This window comes from Durio zibethinus, chromosome 26 (genome assembly GCF_047325235.1).
Source record: "Durio zibethinus cultivar Kanyao isolate XHJ-2024 chromosome 26, ASM4732523v1, whole genome shotgun sequence".
In the NCBI taxonomy this organism is placed as follows: Eukaryota; Viridiplantae; Streptophyta; class Magnoliopsida; order Malvales; family Malvaceae; genus Durio; species Durio zibethinus.
The window spans coordinates 11,321,394-11,344,898 of NC_143187.1; the positions used below are offsets into that span (position 1 = coordinate 11,321,394).

At 30.9% G+C, this 23,505-nt stretch overlaps 1 protein-coding gene, 1 long non-coding RNA gene and 1 pseudogene across 3 annotated transcripts; 1 reads left to right on the forward strand and 2 right to left on the reverse strand.

Moving 5' to 3' along the window:
* The first annotated feature begins 3,658 nt into the window (after positions 1–3,658).
* Positions 3,659–7,056, forward strand: LOC111274258 (uncharacterized). Its single transcript, XR_016334046.1, has 3 exons — positions 3,659–4,453; positions 5,367–5,926; positions 6,022–7,056. It is a non-coding gene; the product is annotated as an uncharacterized LOC111274258 (long non-coding RNA).
* A 720-nt stretch (positions 7,057–7,776) lies between these two features.
* LOC111274259 (uncharacterized) lies at positions 7,777–11,491 on the reverse strand (annotated as a pseudogene). The gene is made up of 4 exons (XR_016334017.1): positions 11,478–11,491; positions 10,169–11,147; positions 9,815–10,007; positions 7,777–7,913 (listed from the first exon to the last, which is right to left on the reverse strand). The product of XR_016334017.1 is annotated as an uncharacterized LOC111274259 (transcript).
* Positions 11,492–13,602: 2,111 nt separating this feature from the next.
* Positions 13,603–16,130, reverse strand: LOC111275141 (alpha-farnesene synthase-like). The gene is made up of 7 exons (XM_022860305.2): positions 15,874–16,130; positions 15,387–15,657; positions 14,908–15,280; positions 14,594–14,806; positions 14,367–14,511; positions 14,042–14,290; positions 13,603–13,921 (listed from the first exon to the last, which is right to left on the reverse strand). The coding sequence occupies exons 1-7, from the start codon at positions 16,030–16,032 to the stop codon at positions 13,622–13,624; spliced, it is 1,710 nt and encodes a 569-aa protein (XP_022716040.1). The 5' UTR covers positions 16,033–16,130; the 3' UTR covers positions 13,603–13,621.
* Between the last annotated feature and the right edge of the window lie 7,375 nt (positions 16,131–23,505).

Below are 23,505 nucleotides of genomic sequence, written 5' to 3' on the forward strand. Positions count from 1 at the left end.
CTAATATGTAAAAAAAAAATTTGTGGAATATAAAATTAGTCTATGTCACATCATGTATCGATGATCGTTGGCTGGTAGAAAAACGCATGGAAGCAGCACACGGCATACCGGCTCCACATCTATAGTAAAATATCAAAGCATCTTCGGTCCAGGATTCGAATTATATCTACAATTTTGTCGTGCTGTAAGAGGTTTTCCCACATCACCATCCTAAATTAATGCCACCTCACGCTAATTGCTAACAATAATCCTTCTCCTAGAGGCGCCATTGATAGGTTGTAAATAGAATTTTATGTTTTAATGTTAACGAAGAGACATCATATAATCAAATAATAATATATAATATATATCCATTGATAATATATTTAATATAAATTTAATTGTCAAATAAATCATATACACTACATCTAACGTTGTAAATTCACAAAATATATATATGCATCACACGTGAATCACTCACTCGCAAAGAGACGGTTTAAATCATTTTCGATAAATAACAGTCGGTACCCCACTGCATTTGCTCGTAGCTCTCCAAAAATATATAAATTAGAAAATCTCCTACCGTAGGAATATTTGGACTGTCTTTGGTGGCTTGAAGCCTCGAACTTTGTCCAATCGTTTTCGGTGTGTGTGCGTGAAAGCATAAAGATACATGCATTGACCAATCAAATCCTATAAATTGAATGTAATTCACTGTGCAAAAATTTAAATGCGTATATTTCGTAGGAACAAGCATACGTGTCACGAATGATAAATAATTGACTCAATTTATTAAAATTTTGAATTTAAATTTTGTTAGTGATTATTACTAAAATTATTTTAAATATATAATTTAAAATTATTTATCTTAAATTATCATATATAACATATTTTATTTTAATTTAAAAAATTAAATAATTCATTTACCTCAAATTTTTTTTAAAAAAACCGCATACTTATGACGGAATGAGTTGTTAGTTTACATTTGGATGTAAATAGTAGTATGTTTGACAAAGTCTTCTGTTTGCCATGTGTTCACATGCCCACCTTCCAATGCCGCAAATCGTATATCAAGTGACATTCTGTCCTCAAATGAGGTCAATGAGAATAATTTTTCACCGCATTAGAGGTTTTCATCGTTATTACAAAGTGACAACTAGTGTTAATGACGTTTCGACCTTAAATGCGATTTGGGTTTGTGGAGACTATGAATTCCACCAAGCCATAACTTCATTTGGATTCAATGCATTTGCATAAGAGTTGCTATTGCTATTAAAATTTGTCTTGACTGATTGTTTGATATCAAAATGAATTTCTAGTGCAATGCGATTAGTGACTATTCGTCATCGGATCTTTTTTTATATTATAATTAATTGCACTGTATTTTTTTTAAATTTTATTTGTAAAATTTAATGTTAATCAAAAAAATACTTTAACCCTAATTTTTTATTTATTTTTATTTTTTATTATATAAAAAATTAATTAATAAATTTTATTATTATAAAAAAAAACTAATAAATCAATAAATTTTATTTAAAATTTTAATTATTAATTTTTAATAATTTAGTAACAAAACTATTATTTAAAATAATTTAATAATTATTATTAACTTCATAAAAGTTAAATATTTAAATTTTTATTATATATAATTTTTTATTTAAAAAAATTTTTAATAATAATTTTTTATTCTCATTACAATCTATCTTTTTATCATCGTTACTTTATATCTAAACATATATCTTATCATTAATTTTAATCTCACTATTATAATAATTAATTTTACTTTTATCATTATTTTAAATTTTAAAATTATTTAAAATAAATCCTAGATATCATTATTAAAAGGTGCCTAAACAGTACAATGAAGCATCGATTTTCAATTGATTTTTTTTTTCCTTCAATCAATTAAATAAGAAAAATATATAAATGGTGCAGATTTTTTTTTTCTTTGAATCCCTAGTTAGTGTAACAATAAAATAGAAAAGAAGTTGTTACCTCCTCCAATCACCAGCCAAAGAATTTAAGGAAAAAGTTCTTGTCATTTCCATTTTTCACCTCAATAATCATCTGGACGACGAAAAAAATTATATTTTTATTTCTTTTTCCTATTATTCACTCAATACTCTTCTACTTCGTTTCCTTTTTCAGTTATGAGCAAACGTCAAATATGCATAATTTTTTTGTTAAAATACTAAAAAAGCTTTTAAATTTTACAATTTTACTTAGATAAATTTTTATATTTTTGTTGTATTTAAATAAATTTTTAATTTTTACATAAATAAGTCTTTATTCTTTAATTTGTATCTAAATAAATTTAATTTTTTAATTTAAATTTGAATAGTCTATTATAACTTTTAATTTATATCTAAATAAAAGTTCAAGGACATATTTAGATATAAATTAAAATTTAAAAACTTATTTAGGTGTAAATTAAAATTTTATTTAAATATAATAAAAATATAAAAATTTATTTAAGTAAAATTATAAAGTTTAAATACTTTTTTATTATTTTAATTTAAAATGTAAAAATTTATTTGAATAAAATAAAATATAAAAATTTATTTTAAAAGAATGAAATAGTTCATAGATATTTTTGGGGAAAAAGTCTAGAGACATTTTTTTAGTGTTTTAATCTAAACTTTTTCATTAGAGAGAAAAAATAAACCTAAAATTTTATTTATTTATTTTTTTTCGAGATAAGTGATAATTGGAGGGACACCACTTTTTTTTATGCCTAATCTTTTGTTAGGAGGGACTTGGACCGACGCCATAGGGACACCACTCCTGACGCCTGCCTATCACATTGGCACTACAAACATTTGACCTCGGCCGTAAGAGGTTGGATCATTGGCAATCCTTTAAAGCCCACACCTGCAAATATTAAGGCCAAGTCTAAAAAATACGCAAAGTAAATTAATCATTCACTCAATAGTATGATACTTATACTATTTAATAAAGAGATAAAATGTTGAGGGCATTTAGTAATAAAAAAAAGAAGCCAAGTCTTTTCCCTTTATTAAAAATATAGCCAGCACTCAGTCACAGCATTTTGAATATTTGAATTAACTTGATATTTCAAGATCACGTCAATTCGATCACATCACTTTTATTCTCTAAATATCTCTCGCTTTATATTTATAAATATGGACATTCAAATACTATCATTCATTTCAAATTATTCTCAATTTTTTATTTTTCTCTCATTCCGATTTTTTTCATATCGATCTTTGACTCACATGTCGGAATACAAATGCAGGAAATACTTCCTTCATTTGCTTCTCACCACTCTCTTTCTTTCCCTTATGATTCCAAGTCTGCCCCTAATTCGAAACTCAGATACAAACACATAGAAACATCTTACTTATGTTGATAAAGTTCTACGAAATTATGTCTAGAAAATGGATCAACATGTTTAAATGTGTTTCACTGTAACAAATATAAGAAAAATTTTACAAGAACCTTGGTGATAGGATCTTCAGTCAAAACTTTTTTATTAGCAGAGAAAATCAGGTTCTGCAGAGAAATTTGCTATCGGAGATAGAATTTTCATGCTAATTGTTATGTTGTTCCCATTACAACAGAATTTTCATGCTAATTGTTATGTTGTTCCCATTACAAACCTTCTAATTCTTGGTAAGAATTACATCTTTAGACTTGAGTATCACAGCTGTTCAATTTTTCTAATATTATAATCAGTTTTTCATAAACAGATAATGTAAATATGAATGGAACTGTTGAAAGATAAAGTGATAATATCATTTTTCAGTAGGTTCTCTGTTCACCCAATGCCAGCATAGGAACTAAATCTATCAGGTTGAAATAAATGAGAAACTTTCAATGGGGATTAATTTTTGGCAGCAGCAAATGGGTAGTTATTGTTGTGGTTTTGGCCATGTCTATTATGTGCTGCATTAGTTTTAGAGCTAAGCGTTCTGATCCTTTTGACAAAGACGAAAATGTTTCTCCAAGAGCAGAAAGAATCCCCATCCGTGCTCATGGGGCAGATTCCCGCACAATATTGTCAGATTCTAACCTTGGTCAAGATTCCCCTAGAGCATCTGAATGGAGTGACATGCCTCAATGGTTGGAAGGGCTTAAGAGCAAGAACGTGGCATCCGCATTTAGCATACCAAATTACTCTTACAAGTAAGTTTACAGCAATTTGTAACAATCAATGTTCTAGTGCTGTCGTTTTTTGTTGTATTACCATGTCTTTGCTTCCCCTGGAAAGGATTTTCTTAATTTGAGACTTCTAAGACTCTTCCTTATCATTTATTTTCTTTTCTATACAAAGTGATTTCTGGATGAAATGTTTTACTGAGAGCTACAGAAGGCGACTAGTGATTTTACAACAAATATAGGCGAAGGGGCTTTTGGTCCTGTCCACAAAGCTCAGATGGCAACTGGTCAGACAGTTGCTTTTAAAGTGTTTGATACTGATTCCAAGCAAGGTGCGATGGAGTTCCTTACAGAGGTACTAAGAAATTATACTGCTAGATTGCAACTTCTTGTATGTTAAAGTACATATATTAGAATGTTTGGTTTCAAGTCCTATGGGGTCAATGGGTTGGTCAATTGATGCATATTTCATGAATACTCGTGACAATTGACAAATGCTATGTTGACAAGTATAGGCACTATATTTAACCATGTCTGCCAAAATAAAGTAAAAAAAGAATATTTTCCAGGAATGATAACAGCAAATATGGTGATGAAGAGAACGAAAATTATTAATTTTCTCTCTGGATTACAGTAAAAAAAAAACACTTATTTGCAACGGACAGCAGGGGAAGGCCCGCTAATACAGACAAGAACTCTACAACTACTTGGTCTTAAGTTTTAAGCAACTATCGGAAAACAAACACCAATACAACTAGAAAAGATTAATCCCCCTCTCAAGTCAATGGTTTTGTAACATTAGCACCCAATTTGAAGCCACAAGGGACAATTCCAGAGTCCAGACCACTGAGCGCCGACCACTAGCATTGGACTTAGGATTTGTGTCTCCTCTTTCTTTTGGGTCATCCTAGGAGAACAGGGTTTGGTTGGATAAGTACTTTGTTTTGCATGCTATTTGTCACATTTTACGCCTCAGTTGCAAAATAAATTTGTTGGAAACCTAAATAATCGTTTTCGCAGACGGCTAGCTGTATTTATCTTATAGAAAATTAAACAGAAATTTCTGAAGTTTAGTAGCTGCACTGTTGTAGAATGTCTAAAACCAAATTTCTTTATAAACCTTCTATGTATTGTGTTTTAAGGCTATGCTTTGTTCTCTTTCTTTTTCTACTTCATCTTCAATATCCTTTCGCTATCCCTCAAAGGGGAACAAGTTGAATCCAAAATGACCATGCAACATGTCCATGTTTTTGTTGCTTTGTTCCCAGGTTCTGTTGCTTGGAAGATTACACCACAGGAATCTGGTGAACTTGGTGGGATATAGTGCGGAAATGGGACAGCATATGCTAATTTATGTTTACATGACCAACGGAAGTCTTGCATCCCATTTATACAGTAAGAAAGAGTAATTAACTTCATGCAAGCAACCTCTATTATAAACAAGCAGTCAAGCATACTTTATCTTGAAATTCAAATACAATAGGAATTGGACTTTCGCAGTTATTTTCGTCTGAAAATGTTTCTTGATTGATCTCACATTTCCACAAAATTTTATAAGGTCAGTAAATTGTTCATCAGATTTGAATTATCTTGCAAGTTCAATGGTTTCGAGTGACCATTAGGATCAACCGGTCTTATAACATTGCAAGTTCATCAGATGTGAATTTTCAGTCTCAGTCACTGAACCAGTAGGATCAACTGGTAAAAATTTTGGAAAGAGGTGTATAAGTATTCAGCTTCGTTCATTTTATAACATGCTTTTCCTACTGTTGTGCACCGCGACATCAAATCTTCAAATATATTGTTGGACCACTTCATGAAAGGAAGAGTAAGTGTTCGGTTTTCAGTAGCTAGTTCATTTCCCCCACCTATCCTTTGCTTTGAAGCTCAAATATGTGTAACGAACATCGTCAAATTGCGCAGGTTGCAGATTTTGGACTTTCAAGACAGGAGAAAAATAATCTACATTCATCTAATATCAGGGGAACTTTTGGCTATGTTGATCCTGAGTATATGTCTACGAGGATCTTTACTAAGAAAAGTGATGTTTATAGTTTTGGGGTGCTACTATTTGAAATAACGAGTGGCAAGAACCCACAACAGGGTCTCATGCAGTATGTGGAGCTTGTTAGATCTCTTTCTTCAAGCCCTTCTGCTCTAATTCACCCGATTTGAGTGCCTATGCATCCGCATGTTATGTGCTTGCAAAAGCTATCAACCTTTAATTGAAGCTATAATTTGAATTTGATTAATTCTGGATTAGGAAAGTCCTGCATGGTTCATTGACATTTTTCATTTCTGTGATCATGAATAGGTGGCTATTGAGTATTGATGTAGAAGACAACATAGGGTGGGAAGAGATTGCAGATTCTCGACTTCAAGGAAAATTTGATGTTCAACAATTGAATTATATGGCTGCCCATTCTTATAATTGTTTAAATCCAGTCTCCAGTAAAAGGCCATCAATAAGGGAAATTGTGCTGGCACTGTCTGAGATCTGTAGGCCAAGGAACTCAAGGGTGCATCAGGGGTTAAACCACCCTGCTATAGCAGAAGAAACTACTTTCGAACCGGACCTACAAGGGATTATTGATCCTTTAACTAAACGTTGAAAGAGATGCACAAATGGTAGCATTAGACCAAAAAACCAAAGTATCGGTCATTGTATTGTACACAAGAATCTATTTCATAATTCAGTTTGTGATTAGAATTTTGGTTTTCTAAAACTAATTAGGATAATTTGGTTTTTCTTTTTCTTCTGAGATTGAATTTTTGTATGATGATCAATCAATGAAGAGTTCATGTTTTATTTGAGCCTAGCTAAGTATAATAAAAAGTTGAGATCATGTTTGGTGTATAAAGGTATTAATCCATGAGCTGAAGAAAAAGCAAACAATAGAGAAGTAGTAATGGCTTTCATAATCAAAGCAGATGTTATTCATCATATAGTTTTTGCTTAATTTGTAGAACATGAAGTTATTAGGATATTATCACAAAGCACAACATAGATCCTAAGCAACCAAACACTACAATCATTAGGGATAAAGTTGAGGACTCTTCACTTGTGCAACCCCTTAGCCTCTACATATTCCGTAGTTTGGTCGTAGATTTCCTCAATCCCAATCTTAAAGCTGAATCCTCCACTAATAAGCTTCTCTGAGGAAATGACCAATTTGGCTTTGGAAGGGAAATCTCCAAAACTGCAATTGTTAGAAGTAAAAAAACTATGTTAACCACAAGTCTCCCAGAAAAGAAAAGAAGTTTAGTTGTGATATTGAATGCAGATCTTGAAAAAGCATACTCAGTAGGGACTTTGAACTCAGTATCTTTTGTTGACGAACTTAGAAAGCTCAGGCAAACTGGAATTGACAGCACAACATATATATCGACCAGCGGCAGATTCTTTTTCAGCCAGAAAACTATGGGCCTGACATACATCCTCGACATGTGTGATAGAGATTGAACCTGACAGCATTTGCATGCCTTTCAAAGCATTTATGAGGAACTCGTTGCCTGCAAAATGTTAAAATTCCATCAGTTATAGTTTATGGTGCTCCAGTTTACTTCTTTGTTTAAGCAGTTTTACGTCTATCTGGGTAATAGCAGAACAATGAACCAAAGCCAGAACACCAGGTTCTAAATTCTAATTTAATACCTGAAATCAAAGAAGTGGCAACGCCTATGCTGCTGGGCACATCTGGCGTGAGAGAAGGACCAGTCATGAGAGAAGGGATAACCGTAATGAGATCAATGTTGTTTTCTTGAGCAAATTTCCAAGCTGCCTTTTCAACCAATGTCTTGGATGCAGGGTATCCCTGCATATATGGATTAAGCTTACTTCAGATTTTGCCGATCTAAATTTGATCTAAGAGAGATATTGTATTAGCATCATATTATTAACCAAGTTGGTGGCTTGCGGATGATAAGAAAACATCAGTTAGTTTTTCTCCGTCATGACCAGACCTCTCCCATTAAGTGTGTTGATTGACACAGCTGCGGCTGAAGATGTCAAAACGACACGTTTAACTGTTTTTACTATGGCACAAGCTTTCAAAACGTTCAGCACTCCTTGAGTTGCTGGTTTGATCATGTCATTCTACAACCAAAAAATTGGAGACAAATAAAGCAACCCTGCCATTCCAAAACCAGAAATAATTTGATTATCAATGGGCAATTGGTTAGATATATGGTGTAATAAAACCTCAGGGTCTTCAGAAGCAAAATTGACGGGTGTTGCAACATGGAAGACAATGTCACAACCAGATATAGAGGCATAAAAACTCCCTTCATCAGTTAAATCTGCTTTTGTAGTGTTAGCAGGTGGGGGATCTTCTTTTGGTCGTCTGGATAAAATATGTACTAGCTAGTATAACCCCGTTCCTGTTTACTCATCACACTTGTGAGTAATTTGGTAAGGAAACTCTTCAAATCAACCAAAAGCTTAAAAGGGGTTAAAAAGCCCTGGCATTCCTAGACAGGTCAAGGATTCATGAGCAAATGCAAAGACCGTCCAACGATGAAAAAGAACGTTAAATTAGAATGGCCCACCAAACCAAAGCAGTAGAAACTACTTCCCCCCTTGTAAGAAGAACAGAATAACATTTCTCCCAAGTAAATATTGATAAGTGGTAAGATTTCAACCATTGAACTCTTCCCTTCCACCCTTATTAATGCCTTAATAACAGAGTTAAATGCTGTTTTTAATTATGTAATTATTGCATTTAATACTTATTCAATAACAAAAAATGTTTTCAACTATAACCAGATCAGCGGGTTCATTGCCAGCATTTGCTTACTGGGAGAAATATTGTTCGGTTGCAACAACCAGTCCGGTTATTAAATCATTGGATGTAGATATTAGAATCATAAACCGAAAGGAAAAAGAAAGCAAGAAAAGAAGATCAACCTGGGTCCCTCACTGTAGTGTTAACAGCGTAACCCTTCTCTAGCAACAGCTTGACCAACAAAGATGCAACGAACCCAGTGCCACCTATGACAAAAGCCATCTTTTTCCCTACAACACTAGTAGAGGTGAGCACGTGACCTTGTGCATACCAACGGCTCAAAAAGTCGTAAACTTGAAGTCCAATTCAGAACATCATCAGAAAAGATTGTTCTTTTTTTTTCTTTGTGAAAGATACACGTGTCACGTGTGTATGGCACCCTGTATCGGTGACTATCTAAAAAGAAAGTTTTTTGGGTAAGTTTGAAATAACTAGTTTATTTTAGACAAAATAGTAGGAATAGTTTATTTGGATTCGCCTATTTTGATTCGCCTCATAAATGTTAGAATTGTTCTGGGATTGGGTTATTCATCCGACTCGCAGCCTCACTTGATTTAAATCAGATTTTGAATAAGATTTTTAGACTTGAATTTGGTTTAAGATATTATTTAATTAATAAAAATTACTTTATCTTATTTAATTTTAATTTTAGATTTTATTTTAAAATATTAATCTAAAATAATTTGTTAAATAGTTTCAAACCTACTTCAATCCAATTAGATTAGATCGAATCAAGCCTTAAATAAAGAATTTGAGATACATCCAATTCAACTCAAGCCATTAACACTTCTAGATAGTAATCGTTTAATTATTGCTTGCATTTTTTCTTTTACATATCATTTAGTATCATTTTTAAGACCATCATAATAATTTAATCACTAAGGCGACCTTATTATTAAGGTTATTAATTTAAAGTCAATACGCATACTGACCTTTCCTTCTCAACGTTCCCTTCCAACGATTCAATGGGCTGTGAACGTGGCTTTAGATTCAGCTTTGGACGCTCCACTGCCTGGTTCCCACTCTCACTGCAAGATGAACCAGGTTTTGAAGCATTCACATGCCCATGTGAATCATACCAATTTCAGTATAACTAAGATCAGATTCACATAGCCGCTGGTGCCTCTATTTCAAGAAAATTATCATAATTAGGGGAGAACTAAATGATTGTAACCTTTTTCTTTGTAGCAAGTTACATCCCTGCTTTCTTGGATAAACAAAAATCTGCCATTTATATCAAAAAATAAATGAATGTAAACTTCAATAATATGGCATCACATGCGTACCTGCTTAGGATCAATAAAAGTTGATTCTAGAATACCCAATGGCTTAGTCCGAGGAAGTAAATTCAACTTGGGCCGCTCAGATGCTTGTGACAGCACGGATGGAGGCAACTGCAATTCAGAACAACCAAATTTGCCATCTGAACGAGATGATTGAATTCCTTCACTATATATAACTGATTTCCCTTGCTCAGCTTCCAAATAATTAGGACCACGGTTCCCCTCATAGTCGTACGACTCCCTTCAACCACCTTGAAATCCATCTTCAATATTCAAACTCTTTCTACATGCCTTTCCGATGTCACATCAGAATATTCCCTCCCACCCACAGCATTCATTCTGCTGTACGTCACATCATCATAGCCCTGGGAGTGCAAACCAATTTCTGTTATTGAATGTTTACTAATATCAATATCTTTCTGATATTGAAGGGACTGCTTTGACTGCCATCTACACTAGCATGAGCCAACTTCGAGACAGCACTTTGTTCAGACCATACATACAGATTGTACTGGCTCAGCAACACACTGAAACCTCCTTCCCAGCTGCCCACGCATTAGGGTACGACATAGAAGCAGCCTGCCATGATTCCCCCCAGCAATACAAGCAGCCGTTAGACACTCAAATAGAGTATGAATTCCCAAATCCAACCGACAATGGAGAAACCGGAGCTGACCCATGTCGACCCGAAACCCTCCCTGCATAAGCAGACTCTGGTTTCAGCTCCACACAACTAGCTGGAACCCGAAAACTCTCATCACTGATAGTTCTACGCGGGATAGAAACCCCATCTAACGGCTTTCTTTCATCCTCGTCAAAATTACGACCAATATGCAATGAATTGGTTAAAAAGGGAGTTTTATTGTCAAAATACCTAGTTGCGGGAGATGAATTGGGCCAGGCACGGTGATCAGGCCGGCCTATTGGGTTTCCCCACGACGTTGCTTTATCATAAGCTAAAAGATTGGCAGGCCTAACAATCCTGTACCATCAAATTCAATAAAACAAAAAATAAAATAAAATATTAATAACTAGGGTTCACTTGCAAGCAAATTTAGAAGTGTTTATAAGTAGATTTTAATCCATTAATTAATTAATTAATTAATCGAATTAATTTTGATTAATTAATAAAAATGATTTTAAAATTTTTTTTATTTTTTTATTAATTCGTATCAAAATCGAATTATCTAAAATTTTAATTAAAATATAATATAATCTAAATATAAAATCAAAAATACATAAAATATATCATTTAGTTTTATAAGTTAGTGAAAAATTTTAATAAAATATTTTTATATTTAAATAAAAATACAATCCTGTACCCATCAAATTCAATAAAAACAAAAAATAAAATAAAATATTAACAACTAGGGTTCACTTGCAAGCAAATTTAGAAGTGTTTATAAGTAGATTTTAATCCAATTAATTAATTAATTTAATTAATTAATCGAATTAATTTTGATTAACTAATAAAAATGATTTAAAAAATTTTTTATTTTTTATTAACTCGTATCAAAAATTGAATTATCTAAAATTTTAATTAAAATATAACATAATCTAAATATAAATTAAAAAATACATATTTAATTTTATAAGTTAGTGAAAATTTTTAATAAAATATTTTTATATTTAAATAAAAATACAATCATGTACCCATCAAATTCAATAAAAAAAATAATAAAATATTAACAACCAGGGTTCACTTGCATTCAAATTTAGAAGTGTTTATAAGTAGATTTTAATCCAATTAATTAATTTAATTAATTAATTAATCGAATTATTTTTCATTAATTAATAAAATAATTTTTAAATTTTTTTATTTTTTATTAATTCGTATAAAAAATCGAATTATCTAAAACTTTAATGAAAATATAATATGATTTAAATAAAATATATAAAATATATCATTTAATTTTATAAGTTAGCGAAAATTTTTAATAAAATATTTTTATATTTAAATATTTTATTAAATAATTTTATTTAATTTATTTAAAATATAATTTTATTTAAATATTTTTATTATTCGATTAAACAAAAAGATTAATTGAATTTATCGAATTAAAAGATTCAAAATTAACCGAAACGAATGAACATCCTATGCAAATCCAGCGGCTTTCAGATCTAATGGAAAACAACCCAAATTTAAAATTTTTTATTATACACAGAAAGTATACATAAAATAAAAAAGAGAGAAATTGGATCAAATTAAACGAAAATTGATATTTTGGGTACTTACACGCCAGGGCAGAAGGGAAAGGGAGATCAGTTGGGATTGAACCACCATGAAAATCTTTTAGTCATAGTGTTGCCACTGAAAGCTTTCTTTTTTGACATTTTCCCTTCGTTTCCTTGTCCCTCCAAAAAACAAAAATCTCTTACTTTCACTGTCTCTCTCTCTCTCTCTCTATATATATATATATATATGAATTAATGAATGTGTATAAGCAAATAGAAAAATATAAATAAATATTAAAAAAAGGAACCCCCGATATGTGGAAGCTGGAACGAAAAAGAAGAAAATAAAATAATAGGCAAAAAAAAAAAAAAAAGGATGGAGAGGATCTGGAAGGGGAAGGAGGTTGCTTCTTATTTTGCTTTTCTTTTTCCTAATTTTGTTAAGCAGGGCTTGAGTTTCAGGCCGAAAAACAAAATCAGGGCTTGAAAATGTCATCACTCCTTAACAACTTTACAATTAAAAACTAAGTTGGGCTTACACTATAAGAACGAAATGTTGGGCTGGAGCAAGCCCTAAAACATTTTCTGCCTAGGCTTATGTCTAATGGGAAATAGTTGGGCCAAGTCTTACTTTGGACTTGGAGCCTTGGACCCTCGTTATTTTAAACGATTTCAATCGGTCATACTGTTTTCGACTGTTTAAAGAAATTTATTATTATTTATGCATATCCATTATTATACCCTATGCGGATGAATATCGAAAATGTGAATAGGATTGCAACTGATAGAAGGAGAAAAACTGAAAAAGAAAACCCTTTTAATACATCTTTTAGAAAACCAAGAGCCTTTTTTCATATAATATCTTTTAAACAACCAACAAAAACTATTATTGCTAATTTTTTTTATAAAAGGTAAAACATAATTTGAGATAATAAAAAGGATTATAAATATTAAATTTTAAATTTTAAAATTTATTAAATGTTATTTCTAAAAAATAATTATATAAATCAATTAAATTAAATCTCAATTCAACTATTATTAACTATTATTATTAATTGCTATAGAGACGGTTACCTTCGTGCTAACGGTCTTAGCTAAAGAATAATTGGTCAATTCCTTTGAGGGAGGCAAAAACTTTCAAATTTCCACATCAGATTTGTGAAATACGCGAAATCTTGTGAAGAATATGCTCGTAAAGTTTATTTTTGTCCTTTGAAGCTGGATTTTTCTTTTATGCTTTTATTGTTTAATACTTGATCATATATAGATTAAAACTTCAATTTATTCAAGCTCGAAAGGCTCAATTAGGAGAGACAGGATGTGCCTTCGGGTCTCTTGGTCTTGAATGCCAAATCCAGCCCCAAATTGGTAGAGACAATGCACCATGCGTGCAACATTAATGGTTACTTTGACAAAGGATTGCAGCAAAGGGGATTGAATTCTAAAGCATTGGCCATTTATTTTCTTCCATGTGTTGGTTATCATGTCCTTAATATGCTCCTGAGCTTTTTCTTCTGAAACATTCACCTCTCGCATGTAGCACAGGATTGATGATGGAGCATCACCTCTCTCTTTCTCTGCCTGTTGGAAGTCATTGAATAATTTTTCTTTAGCAAAAAAAAAAAAGTAATAATAATAAAAAAGTTGACTTATGTCATGTCAGAATTTCCTGTTTTCTCGAAAGAATATACAATTACTTACCACTGAAGTTCCCAAGTCGTTGCAGAGTCGGATTATAATGGATACATTGCAAACAAGTTCTTGATTTTTGCCCAAGAAATCGACAATTTCCTCTGTTACATCATTCTTCACAGAAAGCATAGAGTGGACAGAAATCACAATGCCTCCCGATGAAATCAAAGCATTGCTTAGATACTCTTGAAGGGAAGGTGTATATCCTTCATTATACCACTTTGCTTCCACAAATAGTGCTTTACAAAATCCTGCCCACTGAAGACAAGATCTAATGTAAAATCCAAAACATGAAACACAACAAATGGAAGGAAGCATTAATTATATCTATTACCGCTTTCCTCAGATGAAGTAATGCCTGGACATTCCAACCATTGAGCTCTTGGATGTCATAAGCAATTTCATTGGTAATATCATATAGAGCTTGGAAGCACATCTTCATGCACTCTGGCAGCTGCTGAATTTTGCTTGAATCCCACCTGAATTTAAGACAATGTGCATTAGAGATGATTTACAAACGTCGCCTAAATGTCTATTGTATGCTGCACATCGATAATTTACTCAGCGTCGGTGAAGTGCTCTAGCTCTTCTAGAGAACCATAAATATCATAAACATCATCTATTATTAATATCATAGCTGTGATCTTAGTGAGACATTTTCTGAAACGACTATACTGAGGCTCATAAGCAAGTCCAACCGCACATAAGAAACTTTCAGCCAGTCGATCTCTTGTGAAGTTTAAATGTTCCATTAGGCCCAGATTCCTCCACCACCTGAATATATATGACAGAGAAAAAACAAAATGTTTAATATGTTAATTTTCCTCTATAAATTGTCAAGGATACTTTTTATTGGTTATTTCTTTGGTTGTCACCTGGAAATCTCGCTTAGATCTTTCTGAAGCGTAGCTTGGACTGTATTAAAATTAAGTTTAGCCAGTTCAAGTAAAATTTTGTCTATGTTTTTATTGTTCTCGTACATGGTGATGTGCCATTTGACATCAAACCACTGCACCCTCCAGTGAGTCGAAAGCTCCAAAGCATGGGCCACTTGCTTAGCCAAGTATGTATCCAGAGTAGAACAAACACTCCTGAGAGTTTCTGTAGAGAAAGCTTTAGCCTCATCCAAAATGTTTTCTCCTTCGAAACCTAGATACGAGGCCTCAAAAAGTTCAAGCAGTCCTTTCATTTCAGTGCATTTACTTACTGAGAATGCACCCTTCTCATCCGAGAAGGCATTGAACACAGCTGAGTAATTCATGACAAGAAGTTTGATCAGAGAGTTAGATCATGGAAAATAGGATTTCAAAGCATGAAAAAAAAAAGTACATGGAGATAATAATTAGATTCATGCCTGGTGAAACCTCGTAACCATGCAGCCTCAGGAGTCTGAAGCGTAACGCAGTTATATAGAGGTCTTCTTCTGCTTCTTCACCATTCTTCCGGTTCTTGGAAGATGCTACATCTTGTAAAGCTTTCTGCGTTTCCTCTGCAAAGAGGTCCCCCAAACCTAGTTTTCTGATCATGTCAACGAGCTCCAGTTTAGCTAATTCTTCCACTGCTTCAACAAACATGTCCTTTACATTCTCTCTCAACTTCTCAGCCCTTCTCTCGTATTCCTCCCCCTGCAAAAAAGCATGATTAATTTCAAATTTTCAGTTATTTCATGGCGGCTAAATTGGCTTAGCCTTCTGATCATGTAAAATATGTTGGCTTTGACTGTTGATTTTTTTTTTCTTAATTTTCTACAAGGGAAAAGGGGCTACATACTGACATCGACACGCAGGAAATGTTTTATATAAATTATACAGAGAAAGAGAGAGAAACTATGATTATCTCACATCATATATGCTACGAATGGATTGTAAGAAATCATATTTCCAAATGTTTGGCTTATAATTTGCAGATCGCCTTTGTTGTATCACTTCAATGTCTTCTGACTTCAATTGATAACTTGGAGATTGCTGCTGATCTGGTTGCAATTGGTTATTGTAATCCATGGTGATCACAATTGAAAGCAGGGATAAAAGGTGAGGGATTTAGTTTGATATATAGAAAAATGCTAAAATTGAACTACTCTTGCAAAAAGGAAATGACTTCGCCAATGTTTATGCTCTATTTATAGGCAGCCAAGGCCGCCAGAGTATCACGTACTGTCATTTAATTTGAGTTTAGACTTAGCTTACGAACGAGTAAAGAGATTAATTTCGATGAAATTAAAAATAATAATAAAAATAAGATTAATTATTATAATTATAAAATTAATATTATAATGATAAAATTAAATAAATAATAAAATATTTATTTGAATACAAATGTTAATAAAAAAATGACAATTACGAATATTAGTATAAATATATAACAAATTGTTTTTATCTATTAGTTAACATTTAAAATCTTAAAAGTTTATTCAATCAAAATATTAACATATTAAATTATATTAAAATAATAATTAAAAATGGGTTTTTTGTCTATATATTTATTATGTTTATCTATAATCATTTTATTAAATAATTATATTTTATATAAACATAAAAAGTCACGTAAAAACTGAAAAAAAAAAAACTAGAAAATGAAAATCAAAAGTTAGAAAATTTTGTACTTTTAGAGGGTTAAAAAATAAAAGTAAAAAGATATGACGGGCATAAAGGGAAAGTCAGCTATGATCGAGAGGCAAAAAATTCCATTGGACCCTTACGGTACCATTGAAAAAGACATCTCACCATGTAACGTCAGTGTTTGCCAAATGGATACAAAGTGCGATTTAATGTATATTTCGTACCGCAAGTGCGATTTAATGGATACAAAGTGCGATTTAATGTATATTTCGTACCGCCAGTGCGATTTAATGTATATTTCGTACCGCAGCGACGCCTACCCGTGATCCAAATTGGACCTTAGTAAAAGAATGTGGAATCGGAAAACTATGTGATTTATTGGCCGGATTTTTTAATTTTAACGATAAAGTTCAAATTCTGAAAGCTTCTAATTAAGAACATAAAAAAAAAAAATTAGAGTTTTGAATAAGTAGGATTCTATGTTGAACATTACAAATATATATGAATAGACAATAACATGTGACTTAAAACTTTATTTTTTTTTGTCCATTTTTATCGATTGAATATTAAATTTTTAATTTTAATAATTTTTTATAAAAAAATTTTGAATTTTTTAATTTTTACATTGACTTCAACATAAACATATCATTTATAATTTATTTTATTATGATATTATAATTAGTCAATTACATCAAAAATTTATATAAAAATCCACCGTATAAACATACGAGTGCTACTTGGATTTTTATAAACTTTGTATAATACTAAATTATAATTAAATAATTATAACTAATATACTTTCAAATTTAGCACTTTCCAAGAACTACAAGGTGTAAATTCACACGAGTTGCTTCTTCACGCGTTTCCTAAATTAAAGTGTGATGACAAAATAAAATATTAAAACGTGAAGTATGGAACCTGAGAGATATCAAATATCACATCCCTACTAAAACAACCCACTCAAGCACAAAATAATTGAATTTAATTACTTAATGTATCTCTCCGGCACTCAATCTTATCTCTTCATTAAATTCAGTCTCATTACACGCCTATTAAAACAACTCACTCAAGCACAAAATAATTGAATTTAATTACTTAATGTATCGATCCAGTACTCAATCTTATCTCTCCATTGAAAATAATCAATCTTTTCTTTTTTAAGTTAAAATTATAAAGTTGTAGTAAAACTTTTTAATCATCAATTTGGATAAACACAAACCAGCCAACAAACATAAATATTATTTATAAAAACAATGGGTGAATATGTATAATTGGGTGAAACTTTTTTTACTTGACAATCGAAACCATCAATGGCAAATGTGATTAACATGTAAAATGAAAAAAAAGAAAAGAATTTTTGAGATATGAATCAATAATTGAAGATATCTATACAATATAACGAAAGTAGCTTTAAAATTGAGATTGTTCAATGTAGACATCAGTTTTATCTGAATTTATTATTTTCAATTCTTATTTATTAATAATAATAATAATATAAAATATAAAATATAAATAAAAAAACAAAAAAAGAGGGTATGGGTTGGCAGTGGTGCCGTGCAGCACCATACCCTTATCCCTATCATACTTTGATTGCCCAGAACAACCACCCATGCCTTGCCAAACGCACGTTCAACCTGTTACCACCATCTCAGTCTTATAAAGGACCAGATCACAACCTCTTTCAGTCTAGTTGGAAGCTCTCAAGCCGAGCACTCATTTAGTCACTACCAGAATCCATAAACTCAAACAACTCCCAAAATACCCAAACAGAAAAACAAAAAGATCTACGAAAATTAACACAAAAAAATCATAAAACAGAAACCATAGTTCTCGTCGAATCAGCGAAGAACCCAGTGCTAAGGAGATCCTTGCAACAAAAAAAGAAAGGTTATTAGTTTGAGTTTTTTTTTTTTAAAAAGAAGAACAAAAAACTTTGAATTCTGATCTACATCGATCAGAGCCGTTTTCGACAAAAAGGAGACCAGATCTGGAAAGCTCGCGTCGAAAGGAGCTTCTAGGAGGATTTCAAAATTTTCGGTCACCGACGACCACCATCAACGGTCGGCCCGACAGTCTGACGATCGGATTTGGCAGGGGCTGGAGAGAACCCAAAACTCTAAAAAAAAAATTTTGTGTGGAAACAGAAAAGTGAGCTGAAAAAAAATCAAATTTTTATAGAAAGCATAAGGGCAAAACAACGTCGTGTTGAGCATAGGGCCAAAACGACACCATTTCAAGCAAGAAAGATCCGCATGTTGACCCGGATTTGACCCAAGATCCGTGCAACCTGACCAGTTAACCTATTCTTTTTCACAGCTGTTGATCAGTCCAATTGAGCCGAACCGAACCGCTCCTTAGACCGGTCCGAACCGTTCCTCAACCAGCTCAACCGAATCGCGCGTCGAATTGACCCCTTTTCGATCCAGTCGAACCAATCGTTGATCAAATCGTTGACCGATCCAGTTTAGGTAAAAAAAAAATTTTTCTAATTTTTTTATATATATTATTATTTTTGTTATTTTAAGTTGTCATATTTATGCATGATAAAAATGTTTAAATTTATTAGGATAAATATCTAATTGTTTTTAATAATAACTAATAATAATAAAAGTAAGATAATAATTAAAATATATATATTAAAAATGCTACAAAAAAAAATGATAATAATTTTTATTAGCCCTACCTAGATGTTTGAGGGAATAAAAACATTTTCCTAAAATAATTTCGCCTAGATGTTGAGAAATTATTATTAATAAATTTTCATAAAAAGAAATATATAAGAAATTTTTAATTAATTTTCAAAAATCATTAAAATCAAACTTGCTTCGAAAATCTGCCTAGATGTTGGAGATTTTTAGAGATGTTCGTATTTTCTTAAAAACAAAACCTTAAACACTAATTCTTAATTTTCAAAATCCTAAGTTTCTGAAACCCCTAAAATCCAAAACCCCTAAAAATCTAAAATCCCAAGCCTTTAAACTCTTAAATCTAAACCCCTAAAATCCAAACCCTTAAATCAAAACCCCAAATCTCAAATTTTGAAACCAAAACCTTAATCTTTAAAACCACTACTCAAGCCCTTACTCAAAACATCCTGAAAATCTTAAGGATACGTGTGAAAATCTCACATGAAATGATTTGTTCCCGAATGCTGCCTACATGATGGGGTATTTAAGAAACTCCATTTCATTAAATTTTTTACACGAGTTCTTAATTCACATTAATAATAAGATTAATTAATAAAAAGTATAATAGTAAATTGAGATCTTAAATATAAACAGTCGTACCTAAGTTCTGCTTAGATGTTGGAGAGTCAGGGTAGTCTCATTATACTTAAGAACTCAACTTTTAAATTGCATTTCATTTTACATGATATCCATTAGCATACATATGTTAGCGTGTTATCATTGATAATTGTTGACATTATTCTCTCTTTAATTTACCGTTTGATGATAAAATATTTTATAATAAAAAAAATAATACATTTAAAAAATTTTTGTGATATTATAAAATAAAATAAAAATAACATTCTGAAGGAAATAATTCTTGGTACTCTGCTTAGATGTTGGAGAGTCCTAATAATTATTTTCTATAAAGACTGTTATTTCATTTTAAGGATTATCGTATTAAATCTTAAGTGAAAAGAGTTATTTTAAATTCTGCCTAGATGTTGAAGAATTTTAAAATAATTCTTTAACTTCAAGATTTTCTTGATATTCTTAAATAAAGAGCTTTAGTAAAATTTTATTTTTGTAAATGAAGGGAATTAATGTTAAATTTTAAATTGAAACCATTTTTATCCAACACTGAAAATAGCGCTTAATTAAATCGTACCAATTTATGGGTGTTGTAGGGGTGCTAATCATTCCCCATACGTAACCGACTCTTGAACCTAACGTGATTTTTCGTAAATCAAAATTTATCTTTTTGATAAACCTTAAAACTCGCTTTTATAGTTTTATTAAAAAGATAAACTTTTGAGTGTCCAATCACACCTTAACAAAGATTGGTGGCGACTTTCTTTTTATTTTTTTTATTTTAAAACTCTTTTATGTCTTGCGGTCTCAAAACCGTTACGACATTCATTCACCATTTATAAGGATTCTAATTTTGAGCAAAAGTGTTGCACAATAATAGGTTTCTAAAATTTTTTTATTTTTTAATTATTCCTTCTAATTATCTTCAACACTCTCTTCCTATCCCTTTTTTTTTCTATCTTCACCAAATGCAAAAAGAAAAATTAATAATAATAATAAAAATAAATAAAAAATCTAGAAAAAATAAAGCTTGATCAGAAACAGTTTTTTCTTTTTTAAAAAAAGTGCTTTTTCAAAAAAAAAAGCTCTATTTTTGTCAACCTGATGCAAACTTCAAAAATTCTTTTTTTATTTAGAAGTGTAGTCCCCTTTAAGTAAAATTAAAAACCAAACTATAATGAAATTAACTAGAAAAAAAATATTAAAAGAAAAGATTAGGATAAACTTAAAAAATATATCATATGTTAAAATTGAAATGAAAGTATCCTATGAGATTTAAAACGTGGTATTTAACTATTTTATGATTTGTTTTATTATTGTTTTACCTAAAATTGTTTCTTTTCTTGTTTCTTTTTATTTTTTATTTTTTATTTTCTTCATCTAAAATCATACTCTTTCTCTAAAAATTCATTCTCTCTCTCTAAAATCAAACTAATTCTCTAAAGGGTATTTTAGTAATTTCATGTCTTTGACATGCAATTAAAGTTTTTAATGCATAAAAAATCATAACATAATTTCAAAACATGATCGAAAGAGTTTCATAAAAAAATGACCTTAGAAAGGTCAAATTATGAAAATATCTTTTTTATAAAAATATCCCTCAAGGGTATTTTAATAATTTCACATATTTCAAGGTACAATCAAAGTTTTTAATGCATTAAAAATTATCTAATAATTTCAAAACATGATATGGAGTGTTTTGCGAAAAAGCATCATTTGACTGTCCACCATAAAAAGGTTTAGCCATGAATTCCACATGGGCACTATGTTGGGTTACAATGTCCTTTGAATTATTGTCCTCTAAAGCTTTAGAAGACAAACTTGAACCAATGTGCTTGTGAGATGGTAAACTTTGTTTCCATAGATTTTTTTAAAAAATTATTTCAATAACAATGGCATGGGTGAAACATTTGACTTCTCTTTCCAATGCATATGTTGCATGGTTTCATTCTTAGCTCATAACACCAAATTAATAGATGCCCCTCGGTTCTAATTGCCTATTACAAGTAGCTAATAAAACAATATGATATGACGAACAGAGATAGTGAATAAGGTCTGTTCTTTTCATTTTATCTCTACAATATTTGGTGCTTTATGATCGAAACGAAGCAAATAATGATAGAATAAATGGAGTATTTATAGTTTCTAGTAGTCTCTTACATATTACTCTTCACTACTTAAAAAAATTATTTAAGTAGTTGACCACGTAACAAAAGAAGGTAACATCAAAATGAGGATTATAATTATATCATGACCTTAATATTTGTCCTTTCAAGGCTATGCTGTTATCTGCACTAGGTTCATTGACTTGTAGCTTGTTTGTAATTTGCAATTGTTTATGTGTATGATCCAGAATTTATAGTATTCTCTTTTTCATTTAGTGCTCTATTTAAGGTTTAGTTTCCTACACTATATGTATATCTCTAGAGGAGATATTTTTTGTAATTTATCAACTATATTGATAGAGAAAAGTTAATTTGAGTATTTTACCGAATGCTAATATCCAAGTTGTATCAATTTTTTTATCTAAAAATTCTTGAACCAGAGCTTATAATGTATTACAGTGATTCTAGTTTCAGTTTGTTATAATGCATATGGTTGCAACTTGCTAACCATCTTTATCATTGTTAGGTTTATAGGAGGTACAAGCAATACTATCAATAGATACAAGCTACAGTTGCATTCATTGAATATGTTGCTGGACTGAGCAATGCATCGTTTAATCAAACAAAAATATTTCTAAAGAGTATTTTAGTAATTTCATGCCATTTGACATGTGATCAAGATTTTTAATGCATCAAAAATCATAAAATAATTTTAAAATATAATTAGGAGAGTTTCACAAAAAAAAATCGATCTTGAAAAAGTCAAATTATGAAAATATTTTTTTACAAAAATACCTCCAAAGGGCATTTTAATAATTTCACATATTTTGAAATATGATCAAGGTTTTTAATGTATCAAAAATCATATAATAATTTCAAAACATGATCTAGAGTGTTTTGCAAAAAAGCATCTTCTTGAAGGTTAAATTACAAAAATACCTTTAAAGGGTATTGTAGTAATTTTATACCTTATAAGGTGCAGTCAAGGTTTTTAATGCACCAAAAATCATAAATTGATGTTTAAATATTACTTGGAAGTTTTTACGAAAAACTAACTTTGTGAAAATTAAATAATAAAAATACCCCTAAAATGCTTTCTTAACTATAGTCCATCTCAAAGACTATGAAAAAGCAATAAACGATTGGGCATAATCCATGTCTATTGTTGTCACAGGTTATAAAGATCAGTGGAACAAAGAAAGATTTCTTGATTATTTTTATGGTACATGGCAAGAAGATGTCCTATAATTTCTAAAAAAATAAGAGACAACAACTCTTGGAAAAACTAAAAAATCTACACTTTTTGTAGCAGAAAATATACATCAACTATTAAAAGATCTAACACATATCTTAAAAAATGAGTTTTATGGGAGTACAGAAACTCTGGATGCCAACCAAAAAGCTTATATTTTTTATCAAAATTAAAATTATGTGATATTCGTAATTTCGATAATTTTTACAAAAGATATATTTCTGAATATAAAAAATTGGATGAAGTTCAAAATTTTAGTTACAGCAGTTTTTTCTAAAACTTCCTTCATCATAGGATAAGC

Bases quoted from the DNA above. Each gene is read 5' to 3' on its own strand.
- LOC111275141 (XM_022860305.2), bottom strand. From the start codon at position 16,032: ATGGATTACAATAACCAATTGCAACCAGATCAGCAGCAATCTCCAAGT. The intron at 14,807-14,907 runs GTGACAACCAAA...ATATATATTCAG, and splicing joins GATCTAAGCGAGATTTCCAG to GTGGTGGAGGAATCTGGGCC. The intron at 14,291-14,366 runs GTAATAGATATA...TCTTGTCTTCAG, and splicing joins TACTTCATCTGAGGAAAGCG to TGGGCAGGATTTTGTAAAGC.